This window comes from Daphnia pulicaria, chromosome 4 (assembly GCF_021234035.1).
Source record: "Daphnia pulicaria isolate SC F1-1A chromosome 4, SC_F0-13Bv2, whole genome shotgun sequence".
Classification (NCBI taxonomy): Eukaryota; Metazoa; Arthropoda; class Branchiopoda; order Diplostraca; family Daphniidae; genus Daphnia; species Daphnia pulicaria.
This window is the reverse complement of record NC_060916.1, coordinates 14327725-14350722: the sequence shown is the minus strand read 5'-3', so window position 1 is coordinate 14350722 and position 22998 is coordinate 14327725. Positions and strand designations below refer to the sequence as shown.

The 22998-nt window shown below is 36.2% G+C and overlaps 1 protein-coding gene across 2 annotated transcripts; it reads right to left on the bottom strand.

Annotated features, from left to right (window-relative positions):
* Nucleotides 1-6724: 6724 nt before the first annotated feature.
* Nucleotides 6725-18816, bottom strand: LOC124338565 (glycine receptor subunit alpha-3-like). 2 transcript variants are annotated; one of them, XM_046792658.1, is made up of 12 exons: nt 18522-18816; nt 17441-17624; nt 16184-16349; nt 15419-15501; nt 12467-12610; nt 12265-12347; nt 10386-10520; nt 9189-9289; nt 8770-8930; nt 8502-8622; nt 7358-7611; nt 6725-7012 (listed from the first exon to the last, which is right to left on the bottom strand). In XM_046792658.1, exons 2-11 carry the CDS (start codon nt 17467-17469, stop codon nt 7441-7443), a joined length of 1194 nt encoding a protein of 397 aa, XP_046648614.1. In that variant the 5' UTR covers nt 17470-17624; nt 18522-18816; the 3' UTR covers nt 6725-7012; nt 7358-7440. The 2 variants fall into 2 exon arrangements, with proteins under 2 accessions (XP_046648614.1, XP_046648613.1); XM_046792657.1 differs by having other exon boundaries at nt 17441-17604.
* Between the last annotated feature and the right edge of the window lie 4182 nt (nt 18817-22998).

Below are 22998 nucleotides of genomic sequence, written 5' to 3'. Positions count from 1 at the left end.
AATTGACTCAAACTCGTGGCGGCAGGTTCGCTTGGCATTGTTTTATGTGTAGGACCTCCTCTGAAAGAAAAGTCGCCTTCCTCCTTCAGGACAAGTTCATGAAATGGCAATCAGTGCTTCAATTTTTTTTCTAGGATACACCGTGAGGGATTCGTGATGGTTTACAGTGGAAACAAGTAAAGCAAATCAAACTTCTTAATATTCTAGCTGCAATCGACGCATTAGCATTAATGGATTTAACTTTATCCACAAGCGACTTTGTGATGACGAAATTTGACGTGGGGTGTTCTTCGTTAGAACCCCAGTGTTTGATTCGCAAAAGAGAACAGACAGAAAGGTTGTGAAGCGGATAACGATGATCAGTTTTTTTTCCTATTTTTAAGCACTAAATTCCAGTTCAGCTATCACATTGCTAAACGGCATGGGGAAAAGAAATTCAATACAAATGAAGTTGGGGAATCTTGGCTTCTCAACAGTTTTAACTACAACACTATTCCAATACCTTTCGTCATCCAAAACTCAAACCTCGTCTTCAGTGTTACAATTTAACAAGATTTGCTCCAAATGTGAGTGACTCTGCCACCCTCTATCAGTAGGACTACCTTATTCGATTGATTTTCCAAATTGGGATACTGTTTGAACAGGGAAATGATAAGGTCGGTATTTCTTTTTCTTGCAATGACTGGGTGACCTAGCTTAACAATTAAAAAAAAGGATAATTTTAGTTGTGCCGGTTTTGAATTTCTAAAATCATTTGAATATAAAACTGCGATATTGTTTGATTAGGCCTACAAATTGTTGGTTGTTCTGCTTCTCCGAAAGTTTTTTTATTTATTCTGTAGCCGTCATAACTAGATACACTTTTTCTAGAGGAACAAATTGAGTTGATACGTAGGGATCAATTTTTGTAGGGCAGCAATCCACAACATATTAAAAAAGCATGAAATTCTGGGCTTCGTCTTTGAGATTCTTTCTTGCAACAATTAGATGCAGCTACGGTGAGGCCAATTGAAAGAAGGTATTGCATTGTTAAAGGCGTGTGACGTAAATTGTAAAAGAGAGACCGCCATTTCGTTGTTTAACATTGTGTTGATCAAAAGTATTCCCTGCAGGTGGATCCTCCGCTGATTCTGCATGGAAATATAAAATCAAGGCTTCTCTTTTCTCCAAAATCCGATTAGTGCAGGCTTTTTCTGAGAGCCATCTTGTCTGGCCTATAGAGAAAGAATGGTGTGTTCAGCTGCATGGACAAAACTCTTGATATTTTGAACACTCCCTTTTTCTGGCAGAATTTCTGCTGAAATGGTTGTAAATGCCACGTATAACATCTCCCATTTCCTTTGGAAGAAGTTTACATGGGTGCTGGTCGATTCGGCAAAAAAATGGATTTGCCGAATTGGATTTGCCGAATCGACATAATGCCGAAATGGTATGGTCGATTCGGCAAAACTTGCCGAATAATTTTGTTATTATTTTGTGTTTGTTTATTATTTATTTGTTACACATACAACACATACACATACATTCTAATCTGTATCACTCAAATCATCCTTATCATCATCAAAATTAAAAGCATCATTCAATTCATTATTGTTACTGTACACTTCCGCAACGTCTTTCAATAATTTTTTACAACTGATTTTATCTGGGTATGACTCCCACAATTCGATTAACTTCGCATTGACACAAGCCGTAATTTTACGACAACGTTTTTTGATCTTATCCTGGCACAGCAATTTTTTATTTAGGGGAATCATTTTAGCTTCTTGGTGTAACATTGGTACTAAGACATAAAAATTCATTTTGGCATTCATTCTGCCATTGACCCTGTTATGCCAACCTTCGGCGTCATTATTCGTTCTTATAGGCTGATTAAAAACTGACCACTTAATTGGTGGCCAGACAGAGCCTACTATCCAATTATTATCAACGTAACTGAGAAAACGCTTCAGAAGCGTTTTCTCAGTTTTTTTGTCTTTTAAATCGGTTTCAAATAAGTGAAGAATTTGCTCTTGTACGTAATGGAACATTTTTTGGATTTTTTCAGGTGGGAGAAGGTGTAGAGACAGAATTCTCTTGAGCAGCTTATGTACAACTTCATTAGTTCTGTACAGTTTAACGAGACCAATCTTTTTCAAATTTCGGTACACGGCCTGGCACCAATGAAATGCACAGCCAAACATTTTAACGTCATCGGGCAAAGCATTTTTAGCACCACGCCATATTGCTCTTTCAAAATCAGAGACAAATTCTTTTACATCACACGGTCCAACAAGATCACAAATTTTTTCAAACACTTTCCTATAGTCTCTCTCTGTCCGTCCGGACATGAAGACATAGCAAAGTGGGACTTGTTTTAAATTGCCGTTTTTCTTAAGGAAACCATGAATTGAAAATAATTGAGTGAAAGGTTTATCTATAATTTTGAATGTCCCATCTACATACCACCTAACTGTACTTTTTAGACACTTCATTTGCTCTTCTGTCATAAAAATTAAGTGACGCTTGCGTCCCACCTTTACTTCCCCTCTAAAAAAATGTTCCGGGATTTTATCTAATTTAATTTCAAAATCTAGATGGTTTGGGTTGCGAGGGATACCCTTGCTTTTAACTCTGGCTACTGCCCTAGCTAACACATCGGGATCAACTGGATTCCATTCAGGATTTTTTTCAAGGGTCTCTACAATAAGAGGCTCCACAATTTTCAAAACAATTTTCAAAACATGACACACAGTTCACAAATTGCACAATACGCTTCGAAGTAATCTCCATTGCACAAGTAACACAGATATTTCCCGCCATTGCAAGCAGAAAGGGATAACAGCAAGAATAACCTTCTTAAGTGAAAGCAGAGAAACAACTGACTGAAATACCGCTAAAAATTACATAGTTGCCGAATCGACATATAAATTTGCCGAAATGACATAATTTGGGTACCATTTCGGCAATGTTGCCGAATCGACAATCAGTGATTCGCCGAAACGGAAATTTGCCGAATCGACATGGAATCAGTTTACATGCATAAGAATCACAAAAAATTGCTAAGTGACAAGAAAAAGGAACTGCCAATAGGTTGGGCATAAATCCTTTCAATAGGATAGAAACTGAATGATTTTTTGCCAAAAATTACATTGCAATTGTCGGCTGAAACGACAACATCCCTGTTAAATATAATACGGACAGAAAAATATAATCAGACTTCCTTCCAAATGGTACAGCGGATTTTGTCAAAAAATACACTATCGCTTTAAGAGTGAAGCCTTTTGCTGTGGCGTCTTGACATTGAATGAGATTTAGAATGCCGACAATGAGCTTCTAATTTAATGCATCTCAATATTAATTCAATAACAGCTATTTGAGTTGATGTAGTAACATGTAGTCGGAAGCCATTGCTTAGTACATGCAACTTTAAAAAGAGATTGGCCTTTGACAAAGAACACGTGAAATGGTTGAAGAAAAATGGGGGAAAGGTCTTTTTTTCGACGAATCAAAGTTCGATCTTTTTGGCAGAAAAAGAAGGTTGTGTATTTTTTTGTGTATTTTTGTGTGGTGTACGTATATAGGATGGTGAACGAACGCCTTCTACAATATATGAAACCCGGTGGATGAAACATAATTTTTAAATTGGGATACGTACATAACGAGTGAAACGTTTTAAAATTTCATCCTCGTCCACCGTGCTGTACAAGAAGGGAAGGGGAAATTCCTTGAGAAAGGATTCGTTTACCAAGAAGGTAACGACCTAAACTCTCATCGCATTAGTGTCAAAATTACTTAGCTTGAATCACAGGTGATCTAGTAAGAATGATCTGGTCCCCTCAAAGTCCTAACCCAAATCCGATTGAATCCATGTTGGATTATGTGGATATCAGACAACGTGCTTCAAAAGACCAGATGTGGCATAACACACAGAGAACGTGGAATGAAATTCAATAGAAGGTTATACACAAATATATAATTTCGATGAAAAATTCAAAAAAACTTAATACGTCATATTAAATTTACAAACAAAGAAAGAATCCCGGTTTGAAAATCATTTATTGACGTTCGAATGGTATATATAGATATATAGTATAGATGTTGAAAAGCAACCACTGAGAGAAGATTACAGCAAGCTTAATGAATCCAAGCCCCATTTTGGGCTATGACTGAACAGTATGGCTGGATATGATTGAAAGAATCACTGAACGTAATATTTTGGAATTTGACGAGTCTCAATTATGGACTCACTTTCTGAATCGTGGCAAAGACTTTCTCGTGAAGAAAAACATGATAAAAACCCTGAAAGTGGAAACAGTGATGCGATGACCGTTGAACTTTGGCATTGAATGAGAACTAATTACAGGAGCAAGTTCATGGCATCGACTTTTTATGAAACAATCAAATGGGTTTCAACAATATTATTGGCATAATTGAAATCTTGGTTGATCTGAACTCTTGGTGTACATAAGTCATCAGACACGGTGACTTACATCCGCGATCTAGATTTCTCTAACGCCAACCACCCCATTATATTAACACCCTTCATGCGGTCAGTCTATTTAGTGTCAGCAGCTGAAGAAGAGTAAAGCTCTTATACATGTGAATATGTCATGACTCAAGCACCAAGATTTGTTTAACGACCCGGGATTTTGGCTGGGGATACAGAGTTCTTGTTGATTGTAGTCGGTACACATTTACTATATCCATCATCAATTCCGGTAAAAGGGTTGCTTATGTTATTTATTCCATTCCAACTTTTCGATTTTTGTCCAGCTTTTGTAATGTTAACTGAGGATGGGGGCTACGATCTACATGGCCATTAAAATAACGGCGAAGATCACCAAATGATTTTAATATGGAAGCGTCTAATTCAAATTTGCCCCTCATTAAAATTTTTCACAATTCCGTTGAGGTGCTGCGTATTTTTTAAAACTTATTAGTTAAGTGTTTTCAACAAACATGTGTGATTTCAGATTTCCAAGGACAGATTTCATTTTTCAAGAAATTCGCCACAATTCGCAGAGATATAAAGCTGGTCAGCAAAAGCAAATGATTATCCCATTGAATGCGGATTGAGTGCTGATCTCAAATGTATTTTTGTAAATTTTAGAATTCTCGCTGCTTATGAAATTTAGAGGCGGTGTACACTCTCTGCCTTAATCGCGTTCTTGAGGTCTGCCGTGGAAGGATTGGAGTGGTTCGAGGTTGCCATCCTGTATGGGTATTTTCCAACTTTTGGTGTAGCCACAATCCCAAAGCATTGGCATGGTTTTTTTCCGTAAGCAAGAGAGTCGTCAAAATTCGGCTTGAGCTTTGCTTATGCGGCGTTGCCTGTCAAACGAAATCGTTACTTGTGCAGTTTCAACTGATTCTTCAATTGACAATTGGCGAACTGCATGTTTTATTTACCAGTTCTCTAAATGTGTAAAAAGAAAAGAATAGCGATGCAGGAAAGCTTGAGCTGAATTTTGACGCCTCCCGGTATACGAATAGAAAGACATAGGAGAGTGAAAAAGGGGGATCAACCCATTTCTTCTTCCCTGTATTCCTGCCTTGACTGCTCAACGAAAAGAACCCCAAAAATTGCCAATGCTTTGGGGTTGTGGCTGCAACAAAGGTGCAAAAAAACTAACCGGTTACAAATTAGGCTATCCCAATGCTGTTTTTTTATTGAATAGTTACGCGATAGCGTGGCTAAGCCATCAGTGGATTTTTCTTATTGTAAATGCTAAATATGTTGTACATCTTCATGTTCTTTGCTAGAATAATTTTTGATTTTTAATTTGATAATTTGATCCCAGTGATCGGGACCGATGGTACCGTTTAAAAGGCGTCTTTCTGGGTGGTTTTAAGAGGACCAAATAACTGGGAAATATGTCCGTTTTTTCGGAGTTTAAATCCGGCCAAAGCCGGTTTTTTAAACTTCAAACAAAATTAATCAAATTTTTGTTTAAATTTAGCCTAAAACATGCTAACATTTCTTTTTTTTTATTATTTAAAAATAAATTCATGGTTAAATCACTTAAATCGAACTTTCTGAAGCCGGATTTCAAATATAAAAGTTCTCTTCGCTCTGTGAACGCAACATTTTCTCATATTCGAATTACTAGTCCGACACTCTAACCACTCGCCCATCTCCTGTTATAATTGAATAGTAGTTTGAAAACGGGATTGTTAAGAAAGCATTTGGACTTAGAATTTTCGCGCATTTCGTGTCTGTGTGTCATTGTTAACAAACCCAAAACACAGAAACGAGACCATTTTTAGACTGCTTTGGGCCAAACGGAATTTTATATTTGTGCCCATAAAAAAACCAATTTGGGACCTCACGAATTGGAAGGACAAAAGCCGTATTTTTTTCGTCCTTTTTTTTCCGGCACAAAAGGGGCATCAGACGGAACCCTTTAGTTTTTAAGCGTTTCAATTAGACTGATTAAAACCGTCTTTTTCCGGATTGTTTGTACGGTACGGAAGGGACGGTTTTTATACAGCTTAAAAACCAGGGATGTTGTCATACTTTGAGTGAATGAAAAACGTTTTGAGGTAACATTTATGGAGAAAAAAATGGGAAGAAAGGGTTTCTTCAGATTTCGTAGCTTTATCTTTCGATCGACCGTCGAACATAATGGACGGAGATATTGTACACAAAAGTAAATTCAGTTACCAATAGTGGTTAGAAAATAATCGGAGATAATAGGCGAACCAACCAATGAGCTGAAATCACCGAAAAGAAAAACTGAAGCAAATTTTATATAAATTTTTTACGATGAGTTATTAAGCGAAGATTACATGAGGTACATGAGGTCTAATATTAGTCTTACGATTCGGGAAAATACAATAGATGACTTATGACTAAGTTCTGAAATAAACTTCCCTAACGTTTTTTTTTTATTTTGAAGCTTCATAATTTGGGGAAGAACTAAAGATTATTAAAGGCTGAATTAGATAGTGGACAAACATGTTATAAAATTGAGTAGTTTAATGATATTGAAGAATCAAATTCGTGAAAAATCAAAACTGGTGAACGAATCCATATATAATAAAAGAACACGCTTTTGGGGGAGGGGCTTATTCATGTGTCAACAATGTGTCAACACAGGCTCCTCCCCCAAAATGGAACATGCCCAAACATGCCCACCACCAGATGTCGTCGCCGTGATGACGCAATCTTTGATGACGCAACAACCAGCATCACCACCAGATGTCTATAGCATCGCCGTGATGACGAAATATTCAAGTAAGGTACTGGACAGATTTCCCACGATAAAATCTATTACGGGCAGATGATTAAGCTACAGAAAAAGGAATAGCAAAACAGTCCGACTTTACGCTAGACAAAAGTTCCCCGGATTTGACCGGGGCTCAGGTTACTCGTATAAACCTAAACAAATAAAGGTTACTAAACTTGATGGCATTAAAGCTACTTGGCTTCAATGACGTTTCTTTCACGAATAGAATTTAAAGATAAAAAGTGAAAACGACCCAATAAGAAACATTAAGCACAGTAAACATAAATGGGAAAAAGAATCGAGAAAATCGGTCGACTTGAATAGCCTTCATTCGCGCGCGCTGAGCTGGTGTTGGTCCTGTTGGGTGTGGCGGTTGCCCCATCAACATGGGAACGTTTTCCTTCATGTTCAAAAAGAGAGTAAAATAATGATTTAATATTGAAATCCGAACGAAATTTACGGAAGAAATTTGTCAGATAAAAATACGCAAATGTTTGTTTGCTATGAAAAGTTGCAAAAATACGTATTACAGTACTTCACCAAGTTAAATAACTATGATATTTTTCAGAGAATATTAAAATTGTAGAATTATTGAAGAAAAGTTCTGCAAATATTCTATACTGCAAATGAAAGAATATAAAAAAAGCATTCTAGCAAAATCTTTGACGATTCAAATAAAAAATTATTAGAATCACGATTTAAATATTTTTTACCTGATTTTGATTTTAATCTCATTCCCCCCCCCAATTTTGAGATTTTTTATTTGATTTTAGCGCAAATAAATCATTTTTTAAAATCCAAATCATTTTTTTATTAACAAGTCGAATTTCACTTATGGAGTATTTGCTGTTATTAGAAATTTATATAAAATTTGTAAAACCTTTTTTCGTTTTCATAAATATAAGAGCAGACAATTTTAGTAATTATTTTAGAATAATAATTAAGTATTTTAATATTAGTTATTTTAAATTAATATTTAAGAACGAATTTGAAAATACAGAGGAGTCTAAATCCAATAACTCAGGTTACCCATTCACTATCATGGAATTTATTTTTCCAAAATTAATTAATTTTATTTAAAGAATAATATAAAGAATGCCAAAAAAGTATGTTGGAATTCTCGATCTATTTCAGCCTAGCTACTATTTATCATCTCCACTGTCCCATTCTTTACTGAGTATAATTGGCTTAAATTAAATGTTATCTATTAGGTCAGCCCGTCATTCTGTCGAGTACAACGAAAGCCTAACTCAAAATTTTGCCTAATAAGTAAAAAAAACTTTTGCAAACCTTTGAAGCAAGGTCGAAAATTTTTTCAGGCTTAGGAGACTTATTAGCAATCTTTGGTGTGTCTGGATCGCCCAAGATGATGTTCACCAGACAATACTCCATCAACGCCATGAACACGAATCTTTTGTGTGAGTGAGGCCAACAGTGCAGAATATTAAGAACATGATGCCGTGTAAGCCCCAAGAAAACAAAGTATGAAATATTTGATAAAAATCATTATCTATCTATAGAAAATAGTTCTCTAACGTGAGAAAAATTAAGCGCTTACATTGTGCATGTTGAAATAAAAACGTCTATCGCCTTGAGATAAGAGACGGGTGGTAATGCTGCTTGAGATTTAGTATGTTGCGTTGACAGAATCAAAAGTGACATGACGATCAATGTGACTCGAGCAGGAGCTACTTCAGGTTTAATCCAAAACGATACCCACTGTCAACATAGACAACACAGTCATAAATATCCATGATTATTAAAGATGAATTCCTAGACCAAGATCTCAAAGACTAAGAACGTCCTTAGCATGATTTAAGATAAATTTGATAATCTTTTTCTCAGCTTTTGTGGACTTGATCCTTTCAGCTAATCTGGTGTCAAATATTTTCTACTAGGACAACAGTTATTGCCTCCTCAATGGGATTTTTAAGATGGTTATTAAAAGACAATGATAAAAATTGAGAATTTACTTACAGACATTACAACAATTAAGCAAGTCGGGATGTAAATGTGGAACATGTAGTCACCCAGTCGTCGCTTTAGTACAAAGACCACCTCCAGACAAGTAAAGTTTCCTTATGCAAGAAAAAAAACATTAAAAAAAACCTGTTTAGTATCAATAGCAAAACTAAATGAAATAGTAGCTCAAAATTTGACTGTTGTTATATATCGTGATACGATAGAGATGACAGGAGATCTAACGATCCAACGTATCCGACAGTTAAGGCCTGGTCATTAAGAAAGAAAGAACAATTTTCTTATGGCCTTCTCATTATGTCAATACAGTTGTGTACTTAGAGAAGCTAATGCGCACTTGCAAGACATGACACTGATTTACTGCCGTTTGGTATTCACTTGTTTGAAAGAACCCTCTTTAAATATTTGGCAAGGAAACGGAGTGAAAGACCATAAAGAATTTCTATGAATTTCGTTTTTTAACTAATGAACGCTAACGCAGAACGTATATAAGGAATGCGGATGACGTATAAGAGTTATTGGGTGTACTATATATACTTTAAAAGAAAGTAGTGGCATACAGTACCTACCCAAAGTTTGGGAATGCGCGAGAGAACCTTATGTAAAAAGGCGATTTTTACGGTGTTTCCAAAATTCAAATTTTTTACAAGAGACAACACATTTTTTAAAGAAATAGCTATGGGGGTTAGCTAGGGACTTCGCGAATTTTTTCAGATTTTTTTTATATTGATGGCAGGTAGCTATAAATGGATGTAAAAGTTTGGGAACACGCTGTAGCAGCTTATAAAAATCTTGCTACTTTGCTGGTGCATAAATAGGGAACTAAAAAGCTTAGAACGACGAGAAAAGGTTCAAAATAAAGAACTTCGTTAGCTCTATCAAATGTGTTCATTTCAATTTTTTTTTTATTTGAATTAAAAATTTACTGAGCCCATTTTCCCCCTTCTATATAATCCCGCGGTGTTGTCACGATTTCTCCTTTTTTTTAATTTTATTTTGGTACTTCCCCTACTAGAAAAGAAGAAAAATTTTCCCAACCACCAAAACAATGGAAACATCACAAAAATCACCTTTTTACATAACGTTCTCTCGCGCGTTACCAAAATTTGGGTTAGTATTGCATACCTTTGACTTAAAATATAACTCCAATTTACTACTGCATATACAGTAGCCTATAGATTTGGCCTAAAATACCTGTAGCATAAACTTGTGTGCAATCGTTTTTGTAGTTTCCTTCCAACTGCCACTGCGATAATTCTATATTCTTCCAAACATCAAGGGGCATGTCTTCTTCCCACTCGAAAACCAAGTCGTCAGTAGTGTGAGATACTTGATGAAATAACACATGAAATAAAAAACATAATTTAAAAAAATGTATATAGAAAATTTGTCGTTCTTTCTGCCTCGGTAATAACTATTTCCTTATTTAAACTATTACCAAATACCTATGGTGTTGCCAAAAGCATAATTTCATAAAATTGAAATTAAAATCTAAAGTTACTAATGCACGCATTTTGGTGTTCACGGCGGACTTTCCCTTCCTTTCATTTTTCATGTCAAGGTCTTTTAGGCAGGGCCTGCTGAGCGGCTGAGTGTTGACTTCCCGAAATCTAATCTCAATGACTTCAACACAACACATCCACGAGAGGCACCAATTTTTTTGCAAATTGCTCCGGTGCGAGAATCCAATTTCTCTTGTAAAAGGAGATTTACTGATTTTAAAGGTTTTTTTACTCTGAAGAACTGTCACTGATGGCCAACCGTCTCTCAAAAACCGCAGACTGCATTTTCATCCTATGAACCTAGGTGGGAAAAAATGTCCCGATTGATCGGCCAATCAAGAAGTCGTTAAAAAAATTAGATTCTCTAGGAAAAAAAAGAAAAAGTGACAGTACTTATGCAGCCCCCAAGATCTGAAAGCTGAAATACTTCTAATTACTATCATTTGTTCAGTAAATATACAGTAGCTACCCGAAGTCTTTGGAAGCCCGAGAGGACCTTATGCAAAACGCTGTTTTTGCAGTCCTCTAATTAGTACAGTTTTTAACCAAATTCTTTGAAATTTGGTTTGGAGATAGCTAGAGGTAGCGGAAACACCTCTGATTTTTTATAGATTTTTTTTTTACATTTCCTAAAGTACTTTTGACCGGATGTAAAAGTCTTTGGAAAGCCGAGAGGACCTTATGCAAATGAGGCCACTTTGGCTTTTTTTTTAGTTGAACGGCTAGGGCTAGGGAAACGCGATTTTTTTCAAAAAATTGACCTGCGTTAGCTTTATTTCAGGTCTGATTTTCAATTTTTTTTATTGATATTTCTCAGTTTCATTTGAAGTTAAAAAACGAAAAAGTAGAATTCCCCTTTTTCCGCTCCCATCCCTTTGTTTTTTCGTTGGCGCGAGAGAAACGAAAAAATTATCTGTTTTCAATTTACAAAATTGACTACAATGAACTGTGAAGCTCTTCATTTCGAAGTTTTCCAAATCGTCCTAGCTTAACCCCTTCTATAGTTATCACCCTTTAAAGTACCCTAATTTACATACAACTCGAAGTGTTACCAAAAATATGGCTCATTAACAAATCTACCCCTCCCGTGATTGAAAAAATTTATTAAAAAATAGCTTAATCCTTACTCCAATGTCTACGACAAAAAAAAATCGTTTTTCTCGGCGTTCCCAAAAATCAAATTTTCGTCGGAATGCGACAATTGAATTTAACCGGTTCTGTTGATGTTGTTTAGATTTTAAAAAACAATCTTTCCCATTATTCAAAGTTAGTTTAAAATCGCTATTACACCAGGAACGTAAAAAGGGGCAACGTTTGATGAGAGTTTTCAAACCCGTTGCTTGACGTAATTGAATGAATCGATGCGTTGAAAAAAAACACATACACCACCTATCTGCAACACTGAAGCGGGAAATTAACTGTATACTATTCTATACTATATTTATACTGAATAAGCTAATCATGGACGCTACAGTAGTAACACAAGATTTTAACTAGATTACGTCTACATTAGATTATATCTTACATTTTAAAATATTAAGGAGAAAGTTAAAAAGAAAGCAGAAACTTACAGCTTTCAATCTGAATCTTGCACTCTTGAGAGTCATGTGGGTAGAGAGCGAAATTCATGGAGCACGACAGAGTCAAGGTCAGCCTATGTAGAGCAATTAAAGCAGATTAAAAAAAAACACAAGCATTCAGAAACGTCAACTTAACAAACCTTATGTCTCACTAATCGCACTATAAAATCTAAGTCTTCTTACTCCAACTTACTTGGCGACATAGAGGATTTTTTTGTCTCTGTAGAGCCATAGATAGTGGTTTGGAATGGTCATTGTCTGGAATGTGACTTGTTTGGCATTCTTGAAATAGGAGTCTGGGCGCCAAATGCTCTTCAACCATTCAACGTCCAATAATCTGCAATCGTCATTAAAAAAATGAATGGAAAATGAAGAACGCCGGTTGCCTTTGCAATTCAACAGTGAGCAAGGACGAAACAGGAAATATTTTTCCATTGTCAGCAGCAATTTAAAAAAAAAGAAAAATGTTCTATTCAGCAAATTTTCACATCCACTTCGCCAATTGCGCATTCAGCAGTTTTCTTTCATCCTTATAATTGATTATGCATCAACAGAAAATGGTAAGACTCGCGTTAGACTCATAACTCATTATATTAATTTTGAAACATTAGATCAAGCAGCCAATTGTTTAAGGAGGTAAAAAGCTCGTCGCCTTTAACCTTTTACTGGATACAACTTGAAGACTTATTTATTTGAGCTGTATTTACTGTGTTCGTAAGGTGAAAAGTTTCGTAAGGCGAAATAAAACTTAATCGACCCTACTAACACGGCTCAGCCAGTTGACGTAATTTGCGATTTACGTAAATATGGAATGGATAGATCCAGGTCAAAAATGGAGGGTGGTAGTATAGGGTGGGTATACATAAATTCATGGGATCAAATAAAGAATATTTATGGTACATTCCGTATTATTGGTTTTCATTGGGTATTATTTGGTTTTCATTCCATGTGGTACATACACAGAATACTAATATCAGTATAACCATATTATATAAATTATCGACTTAAATTTGTTAAAATACCCATATATTACCAAATGTTTGTTTTGATAAGAATAGTTGGTAGAGTGGTGAGAGCTCGAGCTACGGAACCAAAGGGCAGTAGTTAAATCCTGGGGGAAAACTTTTGTCTTTTTTCTTAAGGAAAATATAAAGAGTTGGGATTAATTGGGATGAATACACGTCGAGGGATGTATAAGGGGGATGCACGAAGAGTAGCGTTCATGGGATATACAAAATTGTATGTACGGTGAAGCGGCAATAGGAATCGCACAGAATCATTCCCTGTACCTACAATTTGTACGTACAATAATCCCGCCAGTATATAATGTTAATATCCCGGGAATGTAGCAGTGTTGAGAGGGGAGGATAATTGTAATCCTAGCTAGCTTTTTTTCTGAATTCCCGTTTACTTATTAAAAGTTATTGAAAAGTGTTTTTTACGTTTTTCGGGGAATAATCCACAGAGCACATTATCCGAGTTGGGAAAAATTGGAAGAAGAGGAAATGTGGGTCTTCTTTTTTTCATACGCCCTCTTCTTCCCATTCTTCCCATTCAAGTAAATGGGAATTCAAAAAAAAGGTAAATGCATTCAAAATTTCCTTGTTCAATTACCTATTTTATCAATTCAACGGATTTATTCCATATAAACTGGAATCAAACCACAGACTGTAATCTAAAGGACCCTCAAAAACCCATAAGAACTGCACAGAGTACAAAAATGACGTGATCCCAAATATGCCACCGCGAGGTTGCTGGCTTAGGTAAGCGTCATTTGTTTGCTCTATTTGTCTGATTTCTGCTTTATTTTTCTGTTAAATTTTCGATTTTGCTTAAAATTTGCTAAACTTATCCTCGTTCGGGCAAGGTGTACGAAAAGTTTTTTAGTGGTGAACCCCTCTGGGTCTTGCCCAGGTAGCACACGATATCATTTTGACATCGTTTTGAAATTCCAATATCTTTTCGACATCAACCTCTGATTTTGAATAGCATTTCTACATGATAAATAATATTTATTTTTCATGTCCAAAAATTGATATCATACTGGCATACGTATGATATAATTATTTTCCATGTAAAAATTTATCGAAAAAATGCCATCAAATTGACAAAATTCAATTCATTCAAAATTTACTCAAATCATTTTTTAAATGGACAAATGATATGAAATCGACATTCAATAATTGATATCAATTCATGTCGTTTCAACATAAGAATTTGGTATGTCAAATTTGTTCTTTAAAACTGACATGAAAATGATGTGACTATAATAACATTCAATTCATTGTTATTCTTTAAATGTGAAAAGGATATGTAAAGGACATTCTAAGTTCGACATCGTTATTTAAATGTAAAACGAGTATGAAAATGACATTACTATTAACACTCCCTATTTGGCATTTTTTATTTCAATGTAAAAATTTTATGAAACTGACCTTCAATAATTTGACATCAAAATAACTATATTTAATTCATATCGGTTTTATTTGAAAATGACATTACCAGTGTGACATCAATATTTTAATGTTAAAATAATAATAAATTGTCAGAAATGTTCTTTTTTAGACAGCTATACACATATCATATAGTTATGATATACTGATTTTTTCAAACTATTTAGTAAAAAATAATATAATAAATTATAATCTTAATTAGACATAGCTATCATTATCTGGGATTTCAAAAAATCAAATGCTTAATGTTATTTAATTATGTGATTGCAATTTTGCTTTATTAATTCTTAATATTTATTTCATGTCGACATAATACAAATTTAGTTTTCAAATGTTTAAAAATGTTTTATTTGTATTTTTAGGTATTAACTGATCAAGTTCATCGACTAAATCGTTTATTACGTCGTCGGTATACTATTAAATGAAAGCTAAAGTGTTAACGCACGTTGGCCTAATAAGGTATACCAGTACGTAGTTATCTACTTGCTATCTACATTTTTCAAGATATTTAACCAAGCCACCAGAAGTAATAAAAATAAGTATAAATCCGTAATGATATTGCCTTAACACAAACCTTAACCTAACCTAAAAGTTAAAGAAAAACCGTAACATTTTTTATCACGAGTATTTTGCCATCAAATCGTGGAATTAGTGGTCAACAACGGTTAAGTGAGGTTTGGCGAAGTTATTACCTGTATTCAGAAGTCATATTTTCCGGAAGGCTAAGACGGTGATCCTGCCATGACTGGACGTAAAAGACATCAGCCATGTAAGTCTAGAAAAAGGCAATAGGGAAACGGGGTTAGTTTTATTTTTTTCTTCCATTATTATACATAGTAGTTCGACTTTTAAACAGCAGTAGTTATAGATCCAGTCATTCGCGCTCATATGCAGCATGTAGGCTATAGCATAAAACCCCCTTCAAAGTAATTTTTGATTTGGAAATTTTGAACGCTCGAACTTGAAAGCTTCTAAAAAGCATGGGTTTGACAACGGATTCAAACTTATGTAAATCACCATGGCAAAATCTTTGTAATTCCGCAAACTTTCTCCTACAGTTGCCAACCCAAACCCCTCGTCTAAAAGTGACGTTATCTTATAAGCAGTTCAGCTCTTGATAAAAGTTTGTTTTTCTATTTTTCTAAGCCGTTTATGTACAACGTACGAATTTGAGTAAATCACAAACATAACAAACATTCATTAGGATGTAATTCAAAGTATTCAATAAGTTTCGGAACTGAATATTGAACTATACGTGGGACTAATTGCGTGTTCTTTGTGCAGAAATAGAAGGTAATAAAAAGTTCTATGGGAAAATCTATGAAATAAGTTTTGACATCAGCAGGTACAGACTTTGTCGTAAGAGAAGAGAAATAATTCCACGTTTACTAGGAGGTCATGCAATCTAAGATCCAACCAAGAAAAACCATGGCCATTATAGAAAAAATTTGACTTACCATTGATTTCTCGTCAATAGAATCAAGGCCCATGACTGTCAAGTGATTGAACACCTTCGCTGGCTGACCTTCCAGTTTGGGTGGGCTCATTTTGTCATAAATGAATCGACCAGGCAGAATATCGGATAACTCCATCGCATTGACTAGGATCCCACAACCAATCAAGCTGCTCCAAATAATATACAACAACAGAAAATTAAGGTGAGATAAAAGCAAGTAGGTTTATGGGGCATATAAAGTTACACTCAGCACACAAACAGAGGAATTCTGAATAATCATCTTTTATATTGAATAATCATATCAATATTTTTTTTTACTTTTTGTACTGCAACTAGAAATTTCATATATAAATGCAATCTTAAGTTTTGTCTCCTACTTCTACCCAACTTTCTATGGTAGAGGCGAAAAAGTAGGAACAAGTTATTAAATTCCTTCCACATTAATATAAAGTAAGAAATTAATTTTATTCATTCTACTTTTGTATGCTTGGAAAATGGATCAAATTTCTTCGACTTTAACGAAATAGGAAATGATTTTATTCATTCCATTTTTGTATACACTGTTAAAAATGGTTTCGAAAATCGAAGGCTTCTTATTAATTTTTTTTAATTTTTTGTTAAAGTTTAGGAAGTTTATTAAAATTTTACCGTTTTTTTCTTTTCATTTTTTTACACCCCTAAACTTTAACAAAAAAATTAATTGAATTACTTAAAATGAAGATTGGCTTATTCTTCATCTTTTAGTAAAAGCTAGAAGTGCGTAAATATAGCGGTTATTTTTTTATGATTTTTTTTACACAGGGCCCTTTTTTGATAGCGCCATAAGAAAAGCACGGCAACTGCCCAAAGTTTCGCTCGGCGAAGCGGTTACGCATGGCGCCAGTTCCAGGGGGTAGGGAAATGTACATAAAGGGGGGGGCGCATTTTTTTGTATGTTAACAGTTATGTAGTGACCCCCCTCCCCAAAAATCTTAACACTACAGCAACTAGGTTGCTAATAAAAAAATCAAAACTAAAGTTGCGTAGTGCCATAAGACGCCATGTAAAAACGGGCAAAGTTGGTACGCAGTATCAACTTCGCCAGTAGGTACTGTATATTCTCAAAGTTTTTATTATTCACCCTACCTCTTACACGGAGATGGACAAAGGATTGTCTCTAGAGACTTTCAATCGCGAACAGGTTCTCCGTGTAATTCGATTTTAGCGGAATGGCCCCTCCGGTACACACAGAGTGAATTTCATTTTTTGATTGTCTCACCTTGAAACGAGGGCGACGATCTGCGCCATCCGAAAAAACAGGTTGCCGACAAATGTAGGCAGGTAGGTCCAAGTGGGGCGCTGACGGCAGCTGTTCCGACCGGAAGTCAATTCCCCTTCTAGAAGAGACGGTGCTTTGCGTGGGGGGGGGGGAGGTTGTCCACTCTAGGTTATGCGAATTTAAACTGTAAAAATAAAATTCCCGAATTTTTTGAATTTCTAAACGTTTTCTGAATTTGCGAAAAAAATTTCGAATTTTTCCTTTCATACTTCATCTTATATCTTTTTTCAGCCTTATTGTGAGCCCGAAGGGCAAAGCTAATAATCGCAAACGCAGAAAAAAAAGCCATGTCACTTTGTCTGTGTGTATGTAACGCTCCATAGCTCGTGTGTTTTACGACAGATTTCGGACTTTTTGGTCTTAAAAATTACAAAAAAAATATGCGGTGCGACCAGAACAAAAATAATTCCATTTACTTAATTAGTTTTCCCGTAATTAACGAAAAACTGTTAAAATAATTGTTTTACGACTAGTGGCATCTGGCGGTTGCGACTACAACTTTTTCATTTTAAGATTTTAACAAATCACCACCGGATGTCTATAGCATCGCCGTGATGACGCAATCTTTGATGTCCCAACCATGACGCAACAACCAGATTTGCATTTATGTTTTACAGTTATTTCACTAAAAGATGGTTATTTTTAAATTCAATTATTGAACTTTGTGTGTAAAAATTGGAAAATGTGAGTTGAGAAAACTAAACGTAAATAACTTGCAAGGATATTGAACTATGACAAAAAAATCCAATTTTACGACCAAAAAGTCTGTGAAGAAAAGTGTGAATTGTGAATAAGTCCGACTTAACAATTGGCCCTGAATTTGTCATTTAAGACAGTTTTCAACTGGCTTACGACTATCCCTTCGCGGCGAGCTGATAAGCTTGCTTTTCTATCTTATATAAATAGAAAATAGAATAGGGAGTATAAGGCTGGGGTTGATGGTTTGATGCTAAGTGGTGTGGCATACGCCATGGCATCAGAACGGTGTGGCGTTACGACAGGTAGATTGTTGATAACTCACGTTTTTGTAATCACAGGGAATGAAGACGCTTAAAGGAAGGCGTCCGCGATGTCAAGCCAAGGGCCTGACCGTCTGGTCTGAAATTAGAGCTGCCTCAAGGTTGATGATCGATTCGGGCTAAAAGATGTTAAAGATGTCAGCTTCACGCAGGAAAGGTCACCAAATATAACAGTTGTGTTACAAGGAGGAAGACACAAACTCAGATTGTCGAGAACAGCTTGTATTTTCAGATACACATATAGTGAAAGTTATATACAGTAACAGTGTATAACATACATTCCTGCGGAGTCTCAGGTAGACTACGCTTAAGTACTCGAGAGATGTTGACGTGGCTGTGCCTTGCGGGAAAAGACTGAAGGTCAGTTTCCACACGATCCAGATACGTGTTGATCACGTGCACTGGTCTGGTAGCTTTCTGGCTACTACCTTTAAAGGGTATGTCTCGACGCTGTTGCTACATCAACGGTTGGTGACTGTTACATAAATTATTTCCTTTTTAATTTAGGTTTCGACTAATTTTTTTGTTGAATAATGTTAATATCAGCCAAGTTTCCGTGGACACCGTGGTAGATAAAGTGGTAGATTACCACTAGTAGAACATCTGAGATATCGTTAAGACTGAAAACATCTTCTAGTTAGCTATCTTATAAATATTTGTACAGCAGTCAGTAACGTCACTATATTCAAGATTTTCCTGGAAATCACGGGATGACAGCAACACCATGTACCAAACCAAACTGCCAACAAAAAAAATTACCTTATTCTCAGACAAAAAAAAAACAATGGTTCTGTTTTCTTAATGCCCAATAATAATAATTTGAAATGCCTACCTAATGGCAAGAAAGAAATCCACGAGTAGTTCTCTATGCATTTGCATGCATATGTATATGTATGCAGACTTTTCTAATCACCAATACTTATCATCACTCCCAAATCGAAATGGTTCCTTTTGGATTTACATGTTTCCTTCAATTATGAAAAGAATGTGTGTTTTTTTCGGCTTGAATTGCCAATTTGCTATAGTTGCGATGGCTATAGTTGTAATGGTCATCCAGTGAGACGAAATAACTATATATGATTATCTAGCGATATGGCCAGTAATCCAGCGCCTTTGGTCATTTGTCATAACTCATGGAAAAAGCGCTTTTCAAATTTAATACATTATTATTATTATTACAATCGACAACTATTCCCATCAATTCAGCTAAAAAATCTTGGGATTATTTTGTCATTCACAACGGTGTTCAGAAATTTTAATTTAAATCAAAATCAAATAATCACTTATTTAGAAAAGATTAATGAAAATCAATCAATCATCGGGGGGGGGGAATCAATCAAACAACCATGATTTTGATTTTTTTATTTAAATCACAAAATAAATCGTTATTTCTTAATTAAAAAATTGCAAACCTAAACTAAATTAAATAATTTGTATTGCAAAATGAAATTGCGCCAGCAGGTCCAATTGAAGAGGGCGAATTGATCGCCGAAAGAACAATATTGCTTTCCAACTCAAGAAACGTTACTAAATCTTTCGTGGTGGATGTTAGTGCGGTGTTTTTTTCCGCGATTGGTGTACTGTTGGTCTTACGGGCATGGAACATCTGGTCATCGATACCTCCCTATTACTGTGGGGGCGTTTCGAAATATCGCCTAAAAATACCTTCGAGAAATTTTTTCATATCCATATGGAACTTCATTGGATTTAAATACCATCCCGACTAAACTTTAAAACCGACATACATTTTCGTCCTTCCTAAGGAGTAGACGACAGCAGAACGACAATGCTACCAAAAGACAGTAGAAAAAGACTCTGAAAAACTAAAAAAGAGACTTCAACCAACATATTGGCATGAAATTTACATAAAGAATGGACACAAAAACAAAATTTAAAAAAAAATATTTTAAATTCATTTTGGAATAAAGCCAGTAGAACCTATCGACAGTATTACCGTCACCATAACCATGGCAATGGAGACTAGGACATAATGAATAAAAAGTTTGCTTTAAATTAAACAAAAGAATTATAAGAAAAAATTAAGTTTACTTTATGTTGGTCATTTGAACTCAATTAATAATTGACGAAGTCAGAGGAACTCAACATGGGCTCTGGAACCCCTCGTCACCATGCAGACGATCTGTCCGCTCCAATTGCTCGTCCATCAAACGGCAAAATTACTTCTAACCAGTTCAGGCTATTGAACCCATTCAAGCCAATGCTGAACTTCCTGTCGAACCCCTTCCGGCCGAACCAAGGAATGTTGTAGGAGGTGCTGCTGCTCCTGAACCTTATAATGTTGAAGAAGGACCCACTGCTCTTGAACGCAGAATCGTTCGAGGACGTGCAAATGCTCCTGAATACAGGAATGTTGGAGGAGTTGCTGCTGGGCCTCAACCTCATAATTTTAAAGATGATATCGCTGCTCTTGAACCCATGAAGGACGTGCCGCTCCTCTTGAACCCAAGAATGTTGGAGAAGTTGCTGCTGTGCCTCAACCTCATAATTTAAAAGATGATATCGCTGCTCTTGAACCCAGGATCGTTCGAGAACGTGCCGCTCCTCCTGAACCCAAGAATGTTGGAGAAGTTGCTGCTGCCCCTGAACCTCAGAATGTTGAAGGAGATGCCGCTGCTCCTGAACACAGGAACGTTTGAGGACGTGCCGTTGTTGCTGGAGCCAGAAAAGTTCAAGAGCGTGCCGCTTCTTGTGAACCCAGGAGATGCCGTTGAGCCAAGAAATGCTCGGGGACGTGCCGTTCTTGGTCGACCCCATGGCTCCACCGCTGCAGTCATAGCTGCCCACAAACTTGGATTTCAGCCACTTCCTCCTCGTGTCCGTCATCTTTAATATTTACCTTTTCCTGACCGCAATTGAAGAAAATCCGTAAACAGATATACGTGAAATTATTTGCAAGGAGGTGCTGGAGCGTAAACCTTAGCCGAAATGGCATTATTTGAACCTCTTGAAGTTCGTGCTTTGTCAGATGACCAATCTGAATACGATAAACCTCAAGTAAGTGAACTTCAAGTCCATGAACCAGAAGACAACAGACCATTTTGGCAAACGTCTCTTGCATCATATGCCAAACACGGCGTAGCAACGGGTCGATAGATTGTGGACATCTTTACTGTCACAATTGTTATGACATTTATTAGAAAAGCAAATTAAAGCAAATTTCCAAGGACGGATTTCATATTTCAAGATATTTGCAGCAATTTGCAGAGATCCAAAGCTGGTCAGCAAAAACAAATGGGAATCTCATTAAATACTGATTAAATGCTGATCTCAAATGGATTTTTTTACATCTTAGAATGCTTCGAGATTGTACCACTCCATTTTACTTCGGTCATGTTCGAGCACATGTTATTGTTATGGCTGCCACCAACCGACCCAATTCAATTGATGCTGCCCTTCATCAATTCGGCCTCTTTGATCGCGAAATTGATATTGATTTTTAAATTTCGAATTCGTATTGTATTTTGTAATGTCTTTCGGTATGCCAGATGCCACTGGACGGTGGGGTGTTGTGGCGTGTGGGTTGGTTTGGCGGGATAAGTGACAACTTCCTGTTTCTATTTATGGATATGGTAGTAGACCATTTCTTGTTATCCAATAACATGGGTGACGGGATAAGTGGCAACTTCCTGTTTCTATTTATGGATATGGCAGTAGCCCATTTATTATCATTCATGATTTTTCCGTACGCTGGACTGCCTTTCCTGACAGTCATGTCATTGAATTGTCATGTCTCTCTTTAAACTTTCTTCAATCTTCTTTTGTCCTTGGGACCGTTACTTTTACACATACACTATCTTGTCCATATGGGACCGTCTTCATATATTGCATCAACACACTTACACTGTTTCAATTTCACTTACTTCAATTTCACGATAGTACGTCTGCTGCTAACTAAACCAATCAACCGTTCTTGTGGCTTCATGCCGGCTTTGTGCCCATCGTTCCTGTGGCTTTATACCGGCTTTGTGCTCATCGTTCCTGTGGCTTTATGCCGGCTTTGTGCCCATCGTTCCTGTGGCTTTATGCCGGCTTTGTGCCCATCGTTCCTGTGGCTTTCTACCGGCTTTGTGCCCATCGTTCCTGTGGCTTTATACCGGCTTTGTGCCCATCGTTCCTGTGGCTTGAGAAAGAACTGAGAGACTGAGAAAGAAGCCACCCCACCCGGGAAGAAGAAACTACGACTAGGAAAAATTTGCGATACATTTATGTGCTCCTTTTTTTTTAATGAAGATTTTATAACTTTTCTTCTCTGCTATGTTTAGGAACATCCTGATGGACCTTTCTAACTGCATATCTGCTGGATGTTACCGTGAAACAACAGCCTGTTCAAGCTATCGTCATGAATCAGAAGACACCACCACAACTTACTTCGCTGAAGTTCCGAAATACTAGAAATCTCTAAGCAATGAAGGTCATATACAATTGTTTGTCCTCATATGCTCGTGTAATCCATCAATC